The 24,005-nt window shown below is 31.6% G+C and overlaps 1 protein-coding gene across 4 annotated transcripts in view; it reads left to right on the forward strand.

Moving 5' to 3' along the window:
* Window positions 1-24,005, forward strand: part of LOC107451545 (dual specificity calcium/calmodulin-dependent 3',5'-cyclic nucleotide phosphodiesterase 1) — a 552,109-nt gene that overhangs the window by 494,640 nt on the left and 33,464 nt on the right. For all 4 annotated transcript variants that reach the window (XM_071186276.1, XM_043042289.2, XM_043042288.2 and 1 more), the window contains 3 exons: window positions 14,397-14,510; window positions 15,736-15,918; window positions 21,165-21,231. In XM_071186276.1, coding sequence (XP_071042377.1) covers window positions 14,397-14,510; window positions 15,736-15,918; window positions 21,165-21,231 — 364 coding nt within the window. The remainder of the gene's footprint in view (window positions 1-14,396; window positions 14,511-15,735; window positions 15,919-21,164; window positions 21,232-24,005) is intronic.

Below are 24,005 nucleotides of genomic sequence, written 5' to 3' on the forward strand. Positions count from 1 at the left end.
AATGCACAATAATCGTAATCAAAAATATAGAAAAATTAAATTCAATCCATTTAATCGTTTATAGAGCCAAGCAAAGTATTTATCATCAACTTCTTAAATTCTTAAATGTTGTTTCGAAGATACTTTTACGCTTATGATTTTCGCGGCCATCTGGTGATAGCTTCAAAAAATATAAACAAAATACCAATTGTTTACATAAAGGATCGATAGCATGAGTTTAAGAAGAAAGTCAAACAATGAGGAGAAATTTCCTCTCGTGCTTTATGCGTTCGTTCATTTGATGATTTTTCAACGAGTTAAATTGTAGTTATAAGCACAGAATTTGTACAATCGGTTATTTATAAGGACAGAAGTTCAAGTTTAAGGCCAAGTGTTTGCAACTGGTAAAATTTCCTCTGAAAACAACATTTAGAAATCACAAATGGTAAGATTTTTTTTAGTAAATCCTACACGCGTTTCGATATCCCATTGGTACAGTTTCATCGCTAACTATCTGTTTTACTATCGGACGGAAGAATAGAATAGACTCCGGTGAATGGTGACGTCACCGTCCACATTCGAAGGCTGCAAGTTTAGGGGTCCTGATCTTATATAACCTTATATATATTATAGCCTCATTCGGATATGATTCGAATCAGTGATTTGAATCATTTAATTCGAATCACTGATCTGATTCACTTGATTCTAAAAGTTATTCGAATCTCATGATTTGAATCTGTTATTTGAACCACTTGAATTGAATCACTGATCAGAAACACTTGATTCGAATCCGTGATTTGAATCACTTGATTCGAATCATTGATCTGAATCACTTGTATGAATCACTTAATTCGTATAGTGACGCAAATCACATGATTCGAATCAGTGATCTGATTCACTTCATAAGAATCAGTGATTCAAATAGTATTGTTCGAATCATCGATCCGATTCGCAATTAAGGTAAATGGTAGGGATGATAAAAACGACAAAAGTTACGTCACACTGAAGTGATACATATACAGTTAAAACATTAATTTGGCAGTAAGCGTTCGAAAATTAAAAAATTAATGATATCCAAATATTTGAAAAATGTGGCTTAGCATTCTAAATCCTTAACAAAAGGTGTTTTTTTTATGGCATGAAAACTCTCCTAAAACACCAGCTGTAGTTAAATGTTGAAAATATTAGAAATTCCACAAGAAAGTGCCTTAAAAATCCAATCAGTTTTAGGTAACTAGCTAAATGATGTTATTTTATAAATCAATCTCAGTCGTGAGAGTATTTTAACAGAACATTACTAGAAAAAAAAATGGCCGTATAAAGAAAGGAATAGACATTTCATGCTTCTATATTTTCGGTCCGTTTAACTATCGCATTCCACCTGCGTCACAATGATACAGTGCAATAAAATATTTACATTTAAATTGCACTACCCAAGAAGGAAATGAGATTTCAGATTGAATGGACTACATGCCAGAAATTTCTTCCTTTTCCGGAGAAAAACTATGTAGTTTCCTTCTTTGAAATAAAAACACTCCAGTTTTCCTGTTTCACATGCAAAGGGATATTCGAAATAACCCAGATATTTTATAGAAGCTCCTGGTTATTTCAGTATACAGAATGCATAAACTTTTCAAAATCGTTCTGTTTGTTTAGGAAATGTTCCCATAAAGCTAGTTTTGAAGCGCGAAGTGTTTCGATATCAATACTGATGTGAGTGATGATGATACAATATAAACTTAACTATTTTGAAATAAAATTCTTTGTAATAATTTAAAAGAATTTGGAAACACTGTGAAATAGGCTTTGTTTTAAGGAATAGTATGGGTGTTTGACGTAACGAACTCTTTTTATTCTTTCACAAGGGAAAAAAATTATTTTAAAATAAGTTATTTAACAATATTGCCATTCAAGAACAAGTAAACGTAAGATGAAGAATGATAATAGGTGTCGCTTTTAATCACACTACTTACGGAATATAGGTGGCGCGTGAGCACTACAAGTACATCAGTGGATTTCGGGGAGATAATAAATTCCCTTATTTTATTAATTATGATAAAATATTAATTTATTCAAACTAAGCTAAAAAGATAGAAACATTTGCACAATGTTTATTAATATTTAACCCCTTGGGGACGGGTGATTCAGAAAAGCATTCGTACAAAATCAGAATCAAGTTGCAATTAAATAAAAAACGGTAACTTAAATGCAGTCTTTGCTAATTTGACAGACTTACTTTGCTTTGACTTTAATTATTGTCAGTTTAATCATATATATAATCAATGTCAATTCAAAGTATAACTAAATAGTTTTTTTTCGAACAAAGTAATGGTGAATTAAATAAATCAAACAATTTTAACTCCGCCCACAAATGAACTGCTAAAGAACTATTTTGATTACCAGTTTTATATTTTTACCCTGATTGATACGGTTTTATGCTGTCACATATTTGTGACAGTCGGCGCGAAAGGGTTAATTTTAAAAAATTTAAAACTTTCCTTGTAAACCTACCTATATTTTGGTGGTGATCACAGTTTCTCGAAAACAAATACACAAATCTTCATACCCTTCAGCAGCTGTGGAATTTCTGTTGTAACTGCAAAAGTTTTTTCCTGGTAGTAGCAAAAATTCCGTTTTTGTTTTTATTTCTTGGTTTTATAAATTGAATTTAAAGATATTTTGACCACTAATATCTGTAACCAATTTAAAAGTATACATAAAAAGCCCGATAATCAATATTAGGGAGCCTACCGAAATTTCCGTAATAATAATTGTTAATTCAATAAGATTCTAGGACTCTTGAGTTAGCTCATTTCTAGGACAATTGTCTTTATGGTCATTTGGTTGATCGGGGCCAGGGGCCAAACAGGGGTGAAAGCTAGACGGAAAAGAGAAAAGGCTGGTAGTAAAAACAATTCAGTAATTGCTAGTTTTCGGGAGGAGTTAACTTACTATTTTTTTAAACTATTTAACAATATCTATTTTGTCTTGGAAACGAAGCAGATTTATATATATGTTAAAATCTTAAAGAAATCTTGGTAGTTACAGAAATTTTATTTTTCTCTGAAAAAATGCTATAATAAAATGTCTTTCGTACCAGTTTTTCATCTTTTCCGTCTTGTTATATAAGGGCTTTCAGCCATGGGGCCAAAGCAAGACGAAAATGATAGCATGTTTCTTCAGTTTAATATTGAGGTAGAAATCACATAAATCTCGGTGTGCTGCCGCATTAACCGATTCATCGGTAATAATAAATCGATGAGGAGGAGGAATGGAGATGAGAGGAAGACAGGGTGCTCAGCTCAAGAAAATCGAGAGGGGGTTCTTGTGACATGGACAATCAAGAAATTTAGAGTGGCATGGGGTATAATTAAACGACAATATAATCATAAACAATATAAAATAAAATAATCATTAATATTATGGAAGGTCTGGGTTAATTATAAAATATATATATATTTACAACGCACGATAATCAACCCAAATTGAATAAAAGATAAGGTAAAAATGAAATAATCAATGAGAAAATTATGTCCCGAGCTCTGTTACAGTTTTGACCCAGGAGTCCTGGTTGAATAACCATTCGTCTTCTGGGTTTCTCACCACATTGAGGTAGAACTTGAACTTGAACTGGTGTAGCATACAAAGTGCCTGTCCGCGAAGCGGACAATTGACTTTTCCATCTGAGATAGTGCCCGTGGGCGCCTGTAATGGTGGCGATGCAGTGATGAGTAGAGTGGCGAGCGAAAACGCAGAAGCGGAAGTCACAAATTAGTTTATACTAAAAGTGATAAGTCCTAATATATGATGGTAGCGATGAAGTGAGAGTGGCAAAAGAAATTTAGGTATAAAACTAGGACATTGAGGTAGAATGTTTTTGCTTTAAATATAAATAATGTGATGGGTAAGTCATAGTGGTAGTAACTGTTGAATAATTAAAGAGATAATAATAAATAAAAGTAATTGAGTTTCTACCACTATGTATACATTTATAGTCGCCTGTGGTATCCTCGCACTTTGTCTTACAGTAGTTTTAATTATGTTATTGAAATCAAATTCTTCAACAAATCTAATAATGACCGATAAAAATTAGTTTTTTGAAAATAAGTATTAATTTTTAGATCCACAAAAAGAGATTTTTGCTTGAGACTATAGACACTCTTAATGGGCCATACAGAGTTACCAACTGCTCCACTTTCTGCAGAAGTTTTAATAAATTGGTAACGAATTAAGTAGTAAACTTGCAGTATAAGGTTAATTACCAAGAGGTAAAGTTTCATTTCATATGATCCGCGAATTTTTGATATGTACTGGTGGAAACAATTACTAAAATAGAAAAACCCTAAACTGAAAATAATTTAACTTTCGTTACCATTAGAAAAAACTTTTTTACAAAGCGGAGTAAGTTGCCACCGCTGGCATTATACTTAAGAACAAATGAAACTTTAAAAAAAATTTGTTTACATTTATGGATTTCTGCTTTTATTCAAAAAAATATTCTGCTAAAAAATAAGACTGCGAAAAATATTCCACAGAGATCTTAAAATTTGGAAGGTTTTTATCGTATATTTTCTACTCTAGAAATTTAGTTTGCATGATAGAAAACTTCTATAAATGCCACCGAAGCTGTTTTATTAATCAGAAGAAGATCGATAGAAGATTAATCAGAAGAAGAAAAGAATTAAATATCCCAAGACCACTTTATTTGGAGAGGCAATCCCAATCGTCGATAAAGTCAAAGAACTGTCGCTGCATATACGTTACCCTGAAACTATTTATTAGCTATTTAGCAAATACTTAATACTATTTTTCTCCAGGCCGGGATAGTAGGATGTTGGGGCCGTATCCAAGAAGTCGTGAGTTCGATCTCCGCCGGCAGAAGACTCCTCGTGTAGATAACTGGTACATGGTAAATCTGTTGAGTTACAAAGTCCTCCAAGTTCCCTTAACAAATTAATACCTTTGGGGGAGCCGCGATGACTCAGAGAATAGAGCATTCACCTTCCAATGAGGTGAACATCACAGCAACGGCTGGTCGATACGAATTCCGCATACGGCTTGCACAGACCACAATGTTGACGTGAAATATCCTCAGTGATAGACGGATCATGGGTAAGAGTTCCCTTACAGTCAGGCTAACCGTAGGAGGTTCTAGTGTTCTTCCTCTAAATGTAACGCAAATGTGGGTTAGTTCCGTCAAAAAGTCCTCCACGGAGGCAAATTTCCCCCAATGCTTGATGCAGGAGTTCTCTTGTCTTTTGGATTGGGTTAAAAAGTTCAAGGCTATGGAGTTGAACATTGGTAATCGTAAACTCAAGTTTCGGTCGGCTGTTCAGTGACGGTTATAAATATATGAAACAAATTAACGCACTGAAAAAAATAATCTTCAGCGCAAAACGTAAACACGTCACTTATAAAATCTAATTATGAGAATGGTGAGTATCTTTTCGGCGGAACAGCAAATTGCAACTGAAAAATCCAAGCAGGATTTCATGCGCGACCTTAGACAATACAATTCTAGTGAAGTGACACACAATAGCTCTTTGTTGTATAAAAAATAGTGATTCCTAAACGTTTAAAAGCAATTAGTTTTACATTTCGAGTGGTTAGTAACATTTGTTAAACTAGTGTTGCCAGACTGGATAAACTGTACCGATACGGGTTAAAACATTTTATAGATATTTGAGTATCATATAAATCATTTGAAAACGAGCCAAGAATTTTTATCTCAAAATTTTACTTCAGAATTTTACAGTTTATGAGAGGAACCTTATGAACCTGAGAGGGAAATTATAATAAAATGAAAAAGAGATAATTAATTTAAGCGTGTTATATATTTTATGACAGTCTCTGTCTAAAAATAAAAATAAAAACTTAATTAAATATAATAAAATGTAATTAGGTAAGTTCTTATAAAAAATTAAAATGAAGCTTTTTTTCGACCTTAAAAAAATTAAAACATAATTTTTTCACCGCTTTAAGTTTTGAACTCTTTTAGTTGTTAATTGTTTTTGGATTACGTACTTGTAAAGAGAAAAAAGGAAATCAGACTGTTTTTACAGTTATGTCAAAAACACTTCATTAATTTAGGAAAACATTGTTTAGTAATAACTAAACATGCATGTTTAGCTTGTCAGTTAAAATAAATTTGTTTAATTATAACAATACAACCTGATCATTGTGTTCTTCGCACGTCAGTATAAATTGTAACATGTAAATTTTATTTGAGTGTGTGATTATTAAATCATTTTAAAATAAATTCATTAAACCAAATTAAAAAATCCACTGGCAAAACCTCCTGCAAAAAAACTATGAAATCTTATTGAGAATGTTGAGTATCAGTTTAAAACAAATTATAGTAGCTAAGAAACTAAAAATTTATGTTTAGTTTGGTTATTATACATTTGTTAAATTGTAACACTGCAATCTAATCATGCACACTTAAGTTAAAATTGCAACGTGTAAGTTTTTGTACGTGATTATCAAAATAATTTTAAAATAAATTTAATAAACCAAAAAAAAAAAAAAAAATAGCGACTGAAAAAAATCCTTAAAAAAAGCTTAAAAGTCGCCACCTATGAAATCATATAATGAGCATTTTGAGTAAAAATTTAAACATTTTATTTTAAAATAAAGTCATTGTACCAAGATAAAAAAAACACTGATAAAATCTCCTGCAAAAAGCCTGAAAGTTGCTAGCTAGGAAATCTTATTGAGAAAGCTGAGTAACAGCTTAAAATATGTTATAATTGCTAAGAAACTTAAAATTTATGTTTAGATTAGTTATTATAAATTTTTTTAAATTTTAACACTACAATATGATAATTGTTATATGATATATGATTGTTATGTTATATGATTGTTAATATGATAATTCCCTTAAGTTAAAATTGTAACGTGTAAGCTGTAATTGATGTACGAGGTTATCGAAATAATTTTTAAATAAATTTATTAAACCAAAAAAAAAAATAACTACTGAAAAACTAATGATAAAAAAAGCTTAAAAGTCGCCACCTATAAAATCATATAATGAGAATGTAGAGTAACAATTTTAAACATTTTATTTTAAAATAAATTCATTATACTAAGAAGATAAGAAAACCACATCAAAAAAATCGTGCAAAAAGCTTGAAAGTTGCCAGCTAAGAAATCTTATTAAGAATGTTGAGTAACAGTTTAAAACGTGTTATAATAGGTGAGAAACTAAACATATATGTTGAATTACTTAATTATTTTGTTTAGTTATTATTTACTTATTAAATTTGTTAAATTGTAACACTACGATTTGATCAATCACCCGTAAGTTAAAACTGTAACGTGTAAGTTTTAATTGATGTACGTGATTATCAAAATAAATTTAAAATAAATTTAATAAACCAAAAAAAATAATAATAAATAACCACTGAAAAAAAAATCTAAAAAAAAAGCTTATAAGTCGCCACCTATGAAATCATAGAATGAGAATGTTGAGTAACAATTGTAAACATTTTATTTTAAAATAAATTCATTATACAAATTTTTTTTTAAAAACCACCAGTAAAAACTCGTTCAGAAAACTTGAAAATTGCCAGTTAGAAAAACTTCTTGAGAATGTTGAGTAACAGTTTAAAACGTGTTATAATAGGTAAGAAACTAAACATTTATGTTGAGTTACTTTATTATTTTGCTTAGTTATTATTTAGTTATTAAATTTGTTAAATTATAACACTACAATATGATTATTCACACGTAAGTTAAAATTGTAATGTGTAAGTTTTAATTGATGTACGTAACTATCAAAATAAATTTTAAATAAATTTATTCAACCAAGAAAAAATAAGTAATGAAAAAAATCTTTAAAAAAAAGCTTAAAAGTCGCCACCTATGAAATCATATAATGAGAATGTTGAGTAACAATTTTTAACATTTTATTGACGTTTGAGTATTGCATAAATCTCTTGAAAACAAGCCAAGAAGCTTTATGTTCGAAACTTCGATTTTTACACTTTATGAGATGAACTTTATAACTAAAGCGAAAAAGAAAATAATGTAAAGTGCAAAAGAGATAATGAAACTAAGCGTGTTATATATTTTCAGGCAGTCTCTGTCAATCGCTTCTAAAAAGCAAAATAAAAGTTTTTTTTCTTCGCTGTAAGTTTTAAAATCCTTTTGCTGTTAAGGGTCTTTGGATTCCGTCCAAATGCATTATAAAAAGTCTAGAATCGACTGTAACGAGAAAAAAGAAACTTCAACTTCAACTGTTTTTGCCATTTTATGGGATTGAGTTGTTTCATCCTAGAAACCAGGTTCCGAAAAGGATTGCGTTGGAAATGCGAAACCAAGCAAAAAATATTTGGGAATCAAAATCGACTGAGCGTAAAATCGTCATCAAAAAACTTTTTTAAAAAACACTTTTACTGGAAGCAGGAATAAATAAAATATGAAGAGCCTTTCTTTCCGAACGAATACTTTTTCGCGGACAGTGTTTTAAAAATAATATTAAAATTCGCATGCCTTATAAAATAAATTTATGAGTAAATTATGTTGTTTATTAATCAACTGCATAAAATATCTTCCCTTTTATTCAGCGTTGCTGGTTCTAAACTGAACGTAATAAATGCAGCAATGTCTGTTAGAAATTAGCTTTTATTCATTCTTTAAAAGCATATATTCAGTGCTCACGGCTTCTTATAAAAATTATAAATAAATAGATAGCCAATGTATTTTAAGCTTACTGAAATTTCAATCTAAATTTAAAATATTTATAGGGATGCCAATTGCCTCGCTTTTTGAAAAAGCCTTAATAAATTGGTAGCAACTTAAAAAGTAAAACTTGTAGAATAAGAATAATTATGTCCACACTTTAAAAGTGCAGCCGTGAGATAATTACAATAAAGTTACATTCATATGATACTTCCAATTTATGATATGTAGTGTGTAACTAAAAAACTAAAAACACTTTAAATTAAGTTACCAGAAGAAAATATTTATTTACAAATTGAAGTATGCTGGCATCTCGTAATTTAAATTAGCTAATTCACATTAAGAGTAACGTTATTTCTTAGATTTGGAACTAAATGTTGTTGTTCAAGTTCTTAACAAGCTGTGGTGGTTATTTCAGCTTAGTTTTCTAGGTACCTAATATGTACTTCCATAATCACAATTAATTTTAACGACATTTGGAATAAGTATTAACACTAGAAAGACGGAAAATTAGTATATACCTATATTGCCGAAAAGCAGTCAAAATGACTAGAGTGTGAATAAATTTGCTTAAAATTAATTTTTAAAATTTTTTATATTATTTACAGTTATGTAACAAGTTATTAGTAAATATTAAAAATAAAAAAAAGTATATGTTGTTCAAAGAATTCTAAGAAATTGTGTCATTATATATGAATTATTGTTTTTCTAATAGAAATTGAAAGCAGTCAAAATGACTTCCTTAGGCATGCTAGTGTTAATGATGTTTAAAAAAAACTTATCCAGCATTACTCCTTGTAGGCATTGGAAAATTCTTAAAAACTCTCTTAAAACTAAAAAAGTCTCATTGTTAATTTATTATGATTGACAAAGATGCCAACCTGTTTCGTTTGTGGGCCAATTTTTACGAGTGGTAGCGATAGTTTTGACTAAATGTATAATTCCGAGTTTAGAAAATTCGACTTAAAGTGATTTAGCCCCACTACTTCAACTATTCATAAGCACAACTGCATTCCAGTTATTTCGAAAAGAGCAAATTAACACGTTAACGCCGGGAAAAGTGAAAATACTGGTACGGAAAAAGAGAAAATGCTGGTAGAAGAACTATTTCATTATTAGATAATATTCGGAAGGAGTTAATCTATTCTTATCAATAACAATTCACTGTAAGGAAATTTATCACAGCGAAGAAGCAATTCAATATAAAAATTGCATCCGTTAAAAACAATTGGTAGTTATGGATTTTTATTATTCCNTGTGACAGTCGGCGCGAAAGGTTTAAAAGTGCCGGCATGAGATAATTACAATAAAGTTACATTTTATATGATACTTGTAGTGTGTAACTAAAAACACTTTAAATTTCGTTACCATTAGAAAATATTTATTTAAAAATTGAAGTATGTCAGCATCTCTGAAATTAGTTATTTCAGATTAAGAGTAATATTATTTCTCAGATTTGTAATAAATGTTGTTGTTCTAATTCTTAACAAGCTGCGGTAGTTGAAATATTTTTTCAACTTAGTTTTCTAGGTACTTAATATGTGCTTCCATTATCATAATTAATTTTCAAGACACTTGGAATAAGTTTTAAGGATGTTTAAAAAAACTTATCCGGCATTACTCCATGTACGAATTGGAAAATTCTTGAAAACTCTCTTAAAACTAAAAATGTGTCATAGTCAATTTATTATGAATTGACAAACATGCTAACCTGTTTCGTTTGTGGGCCAATTTTTACGAGTGTAGCGATAGTTTTGACTAAATGTATAATTCCGAGTTTAGTTAATTCGATTTAAAGTAATTTAGCCCCACTACTTCAACTATTCATAAACACCACTGTATTCCATTTATTTCGAAAAGAGCAAATTAAAGAAAAAGCGATATTAATCAAATTTTTTCCAAGCATTAGTTATTAATTCGCAACCATTTTTAAACATTTCTTGCGGAGTAGGAGTTTAAGTGGAGTAGGGAATTGATTGATTTTAAAATATATGTGTAACAAATAGTATTAGGCATTAACTTGTAACAAATATAAGGCTAAAAAATTTATCAAAAATAAATAATATAACACATTCCGGGAACTTGTGTGGCGATTTTATGAAAATTGCATATAACTTGTTAAAGCAAGATTTCGTGTTATTATCTATCAGAGATAATTTTTTTAACGGCTTTTGCCTCGGAAGACGCCTGAAGTGTTGCTCTCTAACGTTACCGGGTGGGCTCCTGTGAACCTTAGTCACGGGGGTGAGCACGCCACGCTGCCACAGATACCCGTTCATAGGGTGGGACACATTCACACAACAGGGGACAACACACAGAAAGAAACATCCATAATGCCCTGTGTGGGATTCGAACCCTCAACCAATGGCTTTGCTGTCAGGCACGCTAACCGCTTGGGCCACTTGGCCGACATCAGAGATAATTGAAAAGACAAAATTAAAGATCTAGACTATTTTATAACCTTCGTTGAACAATCAACCCAATTTTGGGTTTACGACTATCAAAGTTCAACTCCCTAGCCTTATAATTTTGAACCCAATCCAGCAGATATGGGAACTCCTGGATCAAGTATGCCTTCGTTGAGAACTGTTTGATAGAACTTGCCCACATTTGCGTTACATGGAGAGAAAAACCAAGAAAACCTTCCTCGGTTAGCCTGACAACAAGGGCACTCTAACCCATGATCCGTCAAACACTGAGGATATTTTACTTCAGCACTGTGGTCAGTGCAAGCCGGGTGCTGATTTCGAATTGACCTGTCATCGCTGGAATTCGAACCTGGTTCACCGCACTGGAAGGCGAGAGGCTTATCCCGAGCCACCACGACTCCCCAGAGGTATGATTTGTAATGGTAACGTAGAAGACTTTGTGACTCCGACAGATTCAACGTGCACCAGTCACCATTTAATGCACGGGGATTCTTCAGGAGACTGTTTTCGAACTTTCATTCTCACGAACACGAGTCCAACGCTCTACCAACCAGGCCCGATCTAGACTACAGAAGTAAAAAAACAAATTATTCAAATGATGATTAATTAAGTTTTATTGGCAAAAAATGATGACCGGAATACTGAACGCCCTATTTGAATTGATATATGCTTTTATTCTGCACGATTTGAACTTTTTGAATGAATTTTATTCCTGAAACTTAAATGGCGACAAATGCAATTTATTCGAGGAAATTTTGATGTATTCCAAAAGATAAATAAAATAACTTTATATATATGTATATAAGCTCATAGCTTGAGAATACATGGAAAATTCTCATTCCCGTCATATGACAGAAAATGTTTCATAAATATTAATGAACCCATTCTTATCCAATTCCCACTGAACAGAAATAAGAATTAAACTTGTTTAGCTAACAAAACGGTAGCAAAAGTCCTCTGAAAAATATATTTTTCTTTTGTCCATGCTTTTTGATGGAATATCTTTAGAAGAGATATATATATAAATCATAGTCAACAGCGAACAATGAAAGCGACAATTTTGAAATCCAGCTTCCATAAAAAGGATCCGAAAACTGCAATTCAATGGGAAAACAAATTGTATAAAGAGATATTTTTATGGTTCTTGCTTTAATAAAAAACAATTCTAGGAAGTGGTTGATTTAAATGAATTATAAAAAATCTATGAACTCCCAAGTATAAAAACGAAATCACTTTGAATTGAATTCCCAAGCGCTTAGAAATTTTAAATTATGGTGAGAAAAAAATAAAATAAATGTAGAAATTTTAATTGATTAGTGACTACCATTACATATTATTTAATAAATTATGTATATAACAGGATTCTACACTAATGCCTTACCAAGTACTTAATGTATACACCTCTCTTTCCAAGCGATCGTGCTGTACGCCATACACTCTGTAATATTGAAGTAACGGGTTCGAACCTTGTCATAACGTAGTATCAGAGATGCCAACTGTTCCGGACAAGCCAAAATAATTTAAAAAACGGTAGATAACTACAAAGTAAATTTTGCAAATATTTGACAATTTTTTCTTGCTTTTTAAGAGGTATAGTATGACATACGTTGTGTAAAGTGGTGAATTATATAAGCCTATGAATTATTTAGAAATTGTGGTGGATGAAAATCTATAAAATGGAATTTATTAAACCAAGAATATCAATTGATAAACTACCACTTTAAAATATATATTTGCTGTCCGGAACAAGTTTACATCTCTGTAGTATACATCATTGTGATGTCTTTCTTAAACTTGTACTGTTTTTCAACTGTACATTGGTTTATATGCTGTATTTATAATGCGTAAGTTTGAATGAGTATTAGTAAAATAACTAAATACTGCCAGATGCCAAAACGTTAAACCTTTTTATTAAGAAAGAAAAATCTTATCTAATTAATTAATATTTCTACGAGTATTTTAATTTTTTAAAATCCGTGGGAAGATTATAGGAAGTTTTAAGCCAACCTCCCTAATAATTACCTTCCCTGCAGATGAACTCAGTGGCGCTACAGTCGCAGCACAATAACCATTCATTTACCACCATTTTTCTTGCATCCATTTTATGATTTTATAAGCCTATCTTTTCTCTTAATTTATTCTTTTAATTCATGATTTAAACTACTGCAAGACTGAGTATCACATCGCTCATGGGCTGCAATAGCAGCACAACTCAAAAAATTATGTTTTGAGATAAGTGGGTTTAAAGTTTTCATTGGTAAGGAAAATACATAAGAAATGCTTTAGTTTGCTTAAACGAAGATTACCTTCAAGTTGAATTATGAGTTGTGCTGGTATTGCTGCTGAAAGAATGTGTATTTTCATATTGNAATATGCGTTACTATCATGGAGTTTAACTTAAGTTTTCTCAAATACAATGTAATTGTATGCTTAAAATTGAAGTTTTAATTCCATTTTACTACCACTGGAAAAAATAATAATGGAAGGGATTAAATGTTGGCAGGTATGCGATATGATGGAAAGGTTCAAATTCCATGATTTTAATTTTTATTAGTACTCCTGGCTGTGCCACTGCCTATTACAACAGGGAAACCCTCCACACGGTTTCTTAAATGTCATCTGCTCAGAATTTGCATAAAAAATTGTTGCAAAAATAGGTTTATTATTTCATAAACAAACTTATATTATGAACACACGCGAATTTTTTTAAATTGCTTATTTATTTATTATTACACATACAAATACAGGCTTGTGTGCAAAGTACGCACACGACTAAAAACCTTTAGTTAAGTTGAAGAGCACATGGCACAAGTTGGAGCCGCGCATTACAAAGATACATTCAAGGTTACGATGGGCCTCGAACCTACTACCTCCACGCAAAAAAAAAATTCTTCTTCTTTCAATATTTATATAGTTACGTATTAATATGTGGGGCCGTGATAGCCCAGTGGTTAGGGAATCGAACTGAGCAGGGGTTCAAACCTCAACTCCGCTATGACTCAACCGAGTACCGCTGAGTAGTATTACGAGTTCAGAGATCTGGAGAAAATTCCTTCCCCTTCAGATCTACGTCTAAATTGAGGAAGTGGCCTCACACATTGTGATGTCATGTCTTCGGATCATCCTCAGGGATGTTTCCCTGACCGCCGCTTTAGTGTGAAATAAATTAAGTACCTACCTTCCTAATAATGCGTGGATTTGAAGGAAGTAAAAAGAAATCATTTTCTGTCTCCATTTCAGTAGATGTTTATATAGTTATGTATTAATGTATGGGTAATTAATATAAATGTTGTCCTTTTCTTTCAGATTGCGAGAATTATCGAATCACTTGAACCATGGAGAAGTACCAATGGACGTTCTTCAGCGCACAGTTGGTTACGCAGTATCTGTACTTGAGACAATATATATGGATGAGACCAAGTAAGAATTTAACAAAATCAATCATTTTAGGAATTTTTAATATAAAATACAAAAAAAATGAATATTGTACAGGGTGGTATAAATTAAACTGCTGATACTCAGTAGTTCATAACTCCGGGTCTACTGAGCGGATCCGAGCAATACTACAAAAATATGCTGTTTTGATCATGGGACCAAACATTCAATAAAAAAATAAATAAATAAAACAGCTTACAATATTGCTAATAGATGGCGCTGTACTTCTAAAGCCAAAGAGTATACCTACTATGCCTCATGACCTACTAAGTATGCACACAGAGCTAACAGGTTGTAACTAAATAAAATATTCTGTTATTCTTTGAGTTTTTTAGTTCTACTTTTTTTTTACTGTTTTATAGCGCAGTCTGATTGCAAACTTTTGTAAACCTCAGCCTCTCAATCTAAAATATTTGAAGTTTTACTCGGATCGGTTTAGAGAACCGGAGCTATGAACCTCTGACAACCGTCAGTTTAGTTTTAGCCATCCTGCATGATAATAGTTTCCTTTTGTTGTCAGAAAATTTCAAGGTGTACGGTATTTGTTTAAAAAATTCCTTCAAAATAAATTGCTTTAATTTCGGGTGTAAATTTAATTTAAGTTAGTTGAACCGAAAAGTTTTAATCTAATTTCCGATTACTTTCCTTTACTATTTTCAAATATGCATTCTTCGGATCATGCTCAGAGATGTTTTCCAGACCGTCGCCAATAGCCCATTGTCCAGGTCCAGTGCGACGTAAATAAAGTACCTACCTTCAAGTAAGCAAGGTCTGCAAAAAGGATACGATATGCGTATAAAATAAGTTATTTGTTAATGTTATTTGTCAATTTAGGTTAAAGAATACAGAAGTCACGTCATTTCAAATCGAAATAAATAATTGCATATTGTCAATGTTTTTTTTTTTTTTTTTTTTTTTTTTTTTTTTTTTTTTTTTTTTTTTTTANTTTTTTTTTTTTTTTTTTTTTGTAAAATAAAATATCTTGCTTTCGCAATAAAAGCTCTGAAAATGAAAATATTCATTTCCAAGTCTTAATTTTCTATATTATTTTGTGATTTAATGCATCTCGCGAATCATTTTTTTTTCTATCTTTGTTCTGATGCGTTCTTCTTCAGATTTTCACCCATATCCACTTTTTAGATATTCTTCATGTAATCTATAAATTAACACTTTGTATGCAATTTTAAATCAAATTTTTAAAACATTTCAGGCGTCTCTTAGATGAAGACGATGAGCTGTCAGAGGTACAACCGGATGCCGTCCCTCCCGAAGTCCGGGAGTGGTTGGCCGCCACCTTTACCCGCCAGATGTCGACGACGAGGAGAAAGTCTGAAGACAAACTTCGTTTCAAGTCCGTCGCCCACGCCATCCGTGCAGGCATTATGGTGGATAGGTGAGTCTGCATTACTTAATGCTTCATGTAATTCCTACAGGCAAAAAGAAAAACACCAACTTAACAGTTCCGTCTAATGGTTCATACGTAAGAGAGCATTACTTATGGTTGAAGCAATTACAATGGAAAGATGAAAAACAATGACTTAATTCCATCCACTGCAGTATGAAAAATGGAAAATTTGTGGTTTCCTATACTTGACATAAATACAATAGGTGGACGAGGAACACTGACATAATTCTAACCCTTGCATTATAGAGGATAGGTGAATACAAATTACTTATTCCTGACACAAATACAATAGGTGGAAAGGAGCGCTGACATAAATTTAAGCGCTGCATTATGGAGAATAGGTGAATGCGAATTACTTATATTTGACATGAATACGATAGTTAGAAGGAGAGCTCCAATAAAATTCTATCCCCTGCATTATAGAGGATAGGGTAACGTGAATTACTTATTCCTGACACAAATACAATAGGTGGAAAAGGAACACTGACATAAATTTAACCGCTGTATTATGGAGGATGGGTGAATGTTAATTACTTATATTTGACACAAATACGATAGCTGGAAGGAGAACAACGATTAAATTCTATCCCCTGCATAACAGAGGATAGGGTAACGTGAATTACTTATTCCTGACACAAATACAATAGGTGCGAAAGGAACCCTGACATAAATTTAAGAGCTGCATTATGGAGGATAGGTGAATGCGAATTACTTACATTTGACACTAATACGATAGATGGAAGGAGAACAACGATTAAATTCTATCCCCTGCATTATAGAGGATAGGGTAACGTGAATTACTTATTCCTGACACAAATACAATAGGTGGGAAAGGAACTCTGGCATAAATTTAAGAGCTGCATTATGGAGGATAGGTGAATGCGAATTACCTACATTTGACACTAATACGATAGATGGAAGGAGAACACCGATTAAATTCTATCCCCTGCATTATAAAGGATAGGGTAACGTGAATTTCTTATTCCTGACACAAATACAATAGGTGGGAAAGGAACGCTGACATAAATTTAAGAGCTGCATTATGGAGGATGGGTGAATGTGAATTACTTATATTTGACACAAATACGATAGCTGGAGGGAGAACAACGATTAAATTCTAACCGCTGCATTATGGAGGATATGTGAATGTGAATTACTTATATTTTACACAATTTGATACAAATACGATAGTTAGAAGGAGTGTACCGATTAAATTCTATCCCCTGCATTGTAGAGGATAGGTAAATGTGAATTACTTATTCCTAACCGAAATACAATAGACAGAAAAGGAATACTGACTTAATTCTATTCAATGCATTATGGAGGATAGGTAAATGTGAATTACCTATTCCTGTCGCAAATACAATAGGCGGAAAAGGAACGCTGACATAAATTTTACCGCTGTATTATAGAGGATAGGTAAAAGTGCATTACTTATACTTGACACAAATACAATAATTGGAAATAACACCGAATTAATTCTGCCCTCTGCATTATGGGGGATAGGTGAATGCGAGTTACTTATTCATGACAGAAATACAGTAGACGGTTGAACACTGACTTATTTCAAATCGCTGCATTATGGTGGACAGGAAAATGTGAATTACCTGACACAAATACGATAGTTGGAAGGAGACAGCTAACCTCATTGCTTTCACGGCATCGTTCAAATATTTCAGGAAGGCTGCGCGGTTTCAGGAGCCCAGATTTAAAATCAGCCTAGGACTGCTGGTACGACGATGCGTTTAAGCATTGGCAAATTATAACGTTGCTTTTGCTTAACTTTACAGGGGTGACTGATAAGAAAAAAAAAGTGGTTAATGGTCAAAAGCCAAAAATTATTAAAATAGATCAAAATTCACAACTTTTTCAAACAAATTTTTTTCAGTTTACTGTTTAATATGAATACAAGGACTTTAATGTAACTGAGATGGGTACCTGACTTAGCCTTTGCCCATTCAGCATGTCCATAACATTCATCGAGGTCAATAAATTACTTAAAAAGTTGTGAATACAAGGATTGATTGATTGATTGATTAGTAATTTAATATTGCATCAGCTCACAATAAAGGTTATCAGCTTTACATACCTGCCAACTCTTCCGGATTTTCCGCAAGATTTTATTTTTATATTTAAAGTGGTAGTAAATGTATACTATTTTTTTTCTTTTATAAATTTAATTTTTAAATGATTCTGATCACCACTATTCTTTCAAAAATTTAGCACATATATTAATATGTGGTACTATCATGGTTGTCAACTTAAGTTTTCTCAAGTGCAACGTATTTGTTTGCTTAAAATTGAAGTTTTAATTCCATTTTAATACCACTGGGAAAAATAATAATGGACGGGATTAAAAGTTGGCAGGTATGGCTTTATATGGGATATTGCCTTAGAAGCAAGAAGCATATTGATGTGAATATGCTACTTGCTATAAATCAATTGATTTCTATTGAAATAAGTGAGTAGAATCCAAGATTCTTCTTATTTATGCGCAAGTTAATACGAGGATATCGAGTCGAAAACTTTTACTGCTTAATTTGAATTAGAGTCAGAGGAGCTAAGCAACTGACACAAATGACATGAGTTATAGAGAATAAATTAAAGAATATGTGAACCAAGAATTTTGCTTTAAAGATATATAATTTAGAATCAAATTTAATTTGGTTGTTTCGATTGAATCCATTAAATATGTAAATTTTAATTAACCCCTTGGGGACGGGTGATTCAGAAAAGCATTCGTACAAAATCAGAATCATGTTGTAATTAAATAAAAAACGGTACCTTAAATGTAGTCGTTGCTAATTTGACAGACTTACTTTGCTTTTACTTTAATTATTGTTAGTTTAATCATATATATAATCAATGTTAATGGTGAATTAAATAAATGAAAACAAAGTAATGGTGAATTAAATAAATCAAACATTTATAACTCCGCCCACAAATAAACTGCTAAAGAATGACTTTGATTACCAGTTTTATCTTTTTACCCTGGTTGATACGGTTTTATGCTGGCACGTATTTGTGAAAGCGGCGTGAAAGGGTTAAATTTCGGCCACTTTCGTTTTTTGGAGCACATGGCACCTCTAATATATCAATTCCCATATTACAACCACTTTAAAAAATTTACTCGGCAAGAACTTAAGTTTAAAGGAATGGCTGTGTTGCTGAGATCAGCTTGAAAAATTTATCAATTTAGCTTCTCAAGGATGATACAGGCGACTGAAAATGTAAAAAGTGATAAATACAAGGTTGCCATGTGCGACGGAAAATTTAAAGAGTGCTGACTGACAATATTCAAAATTTATTAAGAGAAATAAAAAATAGCAATTTTTCAAAAATATTTTTCCTCTTCACAATTGAACGTTAATGCAAAGAAGTTAACGACGTAATAAAAAATGGAAGTGCTTAATTAACGACATAATAAAAAATAAAAATGATTTGAGATTCTACCACCTTTTGCATTTTTAGTCGCCTGTGATTAACATTAGATACTTTTTCTTGAAACTTTCTTCCACAGGGTTCATTAGCACCTGAAAAAAATTAAAGGTGATAGTTATATTAATTTAAACTTTTTTTAATTACTATTTTTGTAGCTATCAGAATATTTTATTTTGTCTAAGAAAACACATATAGATCCGAAGGTGGCGGATAGGATATTTTAATTCGTTTGTGGAAACTAATAGTTAGAAATTTTCACCTTCTTTATCCCAAAACTGTTACCAGTTGATAATTTTTCCAGGTGCGTACGAACCCTGCTTTCAGCTTCCTGTTGAAAATAAATTTAAGAATGTTTCCGTTTTAAATATGAATAATTTGCACGGTGGTAGTCACGATTAAATAATTGAATAGAATAAATAAATGAAAACGACTTGAGGTTCCATCACGCCTCATCTAGCAGTTTCGGTCACACGTGGCATCCCTGCCTTCTGATCCATATTTTAATATTCTTATTAATAATACATTGTAGTAGACAGAACTATTATATTAAGGCAACATAAAACTGATTGGAAAACAATTATGCTACAACTTTTTGTTTGGTTTGTCAAAATTGTAGTGATACATTTATTTTAATCGTTAAATGAATTTCACGTTTTTTATTTCTGGAACATTTTTTTCCAATGGCCACCTGTGTTGTTAACGTTCGCCAATTCAGGCATTTTACAGAGCAGATTTGTTGGTCACTTTCTCAGGGGTACCATATTAGGTGGGCCAACGTTGCTCCCATACTAAGTACAGAGAATGAAAGAGCATCCGTGCCTTGCCCGGGATTCGAACCCAGAAAATTTCTGATGCAAGGTCATTTCCTTGACCCCTACACAGTCCGGTCGACTACCTGAAACATTGATCTCCACATTAATCACGTAACTCAAATATATGCTTAGAGTTATGTTTTAGAGGGAATGAAAATACATAGTATTGCAGAGATGCCAACTGCTCCGGACACACCAAAATAATTGAAAACACGGTAAATAACTACAAAGTAAATTTTGCAAGTATTTGACTATTTTTGCTTGCTTTTTAAAAGGTATAGCATGACATAAGTACTACAAAGTGGTGAATTATATAAGCCTACTAATTATTTAGAAATAGTGGTGGATAAAAATCTATTAAATTGAATGCATTAAACCAAGAATCACAATTGATAAACTACCAATTTAAAATATATATTTGCTGTCCGGAGCAAGTTGGCATCTCTGGTATTGAAGTGGGTGCTGAACGAGATGAATTTCACTATAACAATTCAGAGAGAACACTGGACACTCGAGGACACTAGGCTTAAGTGGCTCTCACTAGTAAATTTTCTTTTGAAGAAGAGCAAGATGGTGGTCACAATGTATTAAAGTAATCAGGGTTTTTTTTATAAAGATTTTGTCACCATATTTTAGAAAATTAAGAGGCACGTGGAAACTTTATTTAAATCAATATAATTGCAAAAATGTTAAAAATAGAAGAAAGTGTTAGGAGCTGTTAAGGTTAATTTGTATTCTCAAATTTTTATTAATAATTAAAAACTGTTTCATTTTTTCCTTGAGACAAGGGTAAAGCTTTTAAGTGATATTTTATGATTTAGTTGGAAAAGATCTCTGCAATATTTCTTTCAGCGTAAAGTCTTAGATTTTATCCTTACTTGTATCGTTATTGATATTCTTATAAACTTTTAACAGAAAAATCTATAAAGAACGTTTCTTATAAGTATTCTCTTAAGTATCTCCTTTTCTTTTTCTTGTCAGGATCTACAGACGGTTGTCCAGTTCCAGTAATCTCCAGATGCCTGCACAGATTGCTCAGCTACTTAAGGTAAGAAAAAAAATTTATCGTTCTTAAAAACGTTTATCCAATATTATTTTTTGTCCCATCTTTAAAACATAATCATGTTTCCTTACAGCCAAAAATATCAACATTTTTACTATTTGAGATAGTTGCATGATACATTTTCTCAGTCTCTAAGTCGATATTTAATGCAGTAATAAATTCCTTGCTTAACTATTTTGAACTAATTCCGTGCTTTACTATTTCACAAAAAATAATTTTATCGTTCACGAAGACGTATTTTCAATATTATTTTTTGCCCCATCTTTAAAACATAGTCATGTTTCCTTTTTAGTTAAACATCCGAAAATATTAACATTTTTACTATTTGAGATAGTTGCATGATACATTTTCTTAATCTCTAAGTCGATACTTAATGCAGTAATAAATTACTTGCTTAACTATTTTAAAATAATTCCGTGCTTTACTATTTTACAAAAATTAATTTTATCGTTCATGAAGACGTATTTCAAAAATAATTTAAATCCCATCTTTAAAACCTAATCATGTTTCCTTCTGCCAAAAATATAAACATTTTTACTATTTGATACTTACATGCTAAATTTTCTCAGTCTCTAAGTAGATACTTAATGCAGTAGTAAATTCCATGCTTTACAATTTAATTTTTGGTTTTATATATTTTATTTGCATATATTTTGACCACCAAGTGTGTTATATCAGATAATTTTCACAGTGAAGTTCAACGTAATAGCATTATTATTCCTCGTTTTGTTTAACAGCTCTTTTGTTTTCAATTGCAATAATTTTTTCAATTTTCAATTTGTTTTCAATTGCAATTTTTGATACAGTATCTATATATATATTTCTCTTATACGGCGACAAAAAAAAGCTTCATTAGAACTCTCCGAATGGCAACGCTAGAAAATCGACCAATGATTGCAGCTAAAAATGTCACATACCAAATCTAGCTAAGGTGGCTCAACATATAGCACTTTTAAAAACGGAAACGGAAATAACCAGAGAGAGCATTGTCACCAAATGTAAAGGTTTAACGAATTACATATCATTTATTTGAATTCAAATTTATTTTAATGACTTAGTATTTACTAAAAGATGAATTTTTTTTTAAAAATTGTTATATGGATTTTAAAAGATTGATTTGAATTCTTAGAATTTTGTGCATTTGCAATGTACCTAAGTTAGTAGCAACCGAAGCTAGCTTGGTTTGCGAAGCAAACCATATAAGATTACGTAGCAATTTTCGGGGGTTGGCGAGCGTTAGCAAGCAGTGGGCCCAGCCCACTAGTTTATATCTATATTTCTATTTTATTTAGACATTAGTTATATTTTTAAACATTTCTCATTTTTACTGCTACATAGTGTAGTTACGAAATTTTGAAATCGAACCAATGCCCATTGCACATTTAACCCTTTCGTTACTGCACTCTGCACCACTAAAGTGACAATGTTAAACGGTGCACTACGCTGCAGAATGCGAACGTTGCATGTTAAGATTTCTTAGTATATTTTACTTTTGCAGCTTGAAAATATTTATCTCCTAAATATTTTCTTGAAATAAAAATATTTTTCTGTCCTAAAATTTTTTTTTCTTTTAGCTGAAAACGTTTTAGAAAATTTTACATTGCAAAACTGTTGGCACAATTACAAAGTTCAAGTTCTTAAAAATAGGTTATTTTACCTGTGCAAAATTTGCATCAACCAATATGGCTGAAAAAGTTTTTTTTCCTTTTCCAATACCATTATCATTAAAAAAAAAGAGTATTTTAAAATAAATAACGCAATTGAGTAAATTATTTTCGAAATTACTGGTATTATAACTAAAAAAAAGTTAACAGCCTGCTCTCTTCAGTTTGGAGGATGCAAGAGTAAATTATGACTTCATTTCTAAAAGCTTCAAGCATGATCTTTCAAATTGTGTCAACAGTTTTATCATGAAAAATCTTCCACAACATTCTTTTTTAAAACAAAAATTTTCTATATAAAGATAGAATAGAAGTTCTATATTTTAGTCCAACCTCTGTTTAGTTGTCTGCCCCTTTGAAAGTCACACTTGAGACAAAGAACATATGAGCGTTGAAAACCGAGATGGAAAAGAGAAAAAACTGGTAGTAGAACTATTTCAATAATAGATAATTTTCGAGAGGGGAAAATCTATTTTTAACAATAAACAGTAATTTGCTATTAATTTTTTTGGGGGGAAGAAGCAATTCAATATAACAATTCTATCCGTTAAAAAAAGTTTAGTAGTTATGGATATTTTATTATTCCTGAAAAAAACCTAAAAAAAATAAAAATTTTGTTACCAGTTTTTACTCTTTTCCGTCTTGATATACATGGACTTTCAGCTGTGCTGCCAATCACTACCTCAAGGATACATCCTTAAGCCCATACTATTCATATTATTTACCTACGACTTTCCCATCGACAGAAAAGACTTTAACAGCATCTCAGCACTTTTCGCAGATGATACAGGAATTGTCGTGAAGTCCATAAATCCCAACATTGCCTTACAGAAACTCCAAGAAAAGCTTACGGAAATAAAAACCTGGTGTCTAGACTGGAAGTTTAAAGTCAACGGCCAAAAATCGAAACTACTAATCATCCAACATAAAAGAAAAACTATCCTCCCAAAAAATCAAGTTGTTCTCTTCAACGAAACTATACCCATAGTCAAAAGCGCAAAATATCTTGGTCTGGTCATAAACAGCAAATTTAATTGGAAAGATCACGTCAAAACAGTTATCAACAAAGCACAAGCAGCCTGTCATAGATTACAAATC

The sequence above is a fragment of the Parasteatoda tepidariorum genome, chromosome 10 (genome assembly GCF_043381705.1).
Source record: "Parasteatoda tepidariorum isolate YZ-2023 chromosome 10, CAS_Ptep_4.0, whole genome shotgun sequence".
Lineage (NCBI taxonomy): Eukaryota > Metazoa > Arthropoda > Arachnida > Araneae > Theridiidae > Parasteatoda > Parasteatoda tepidariorum.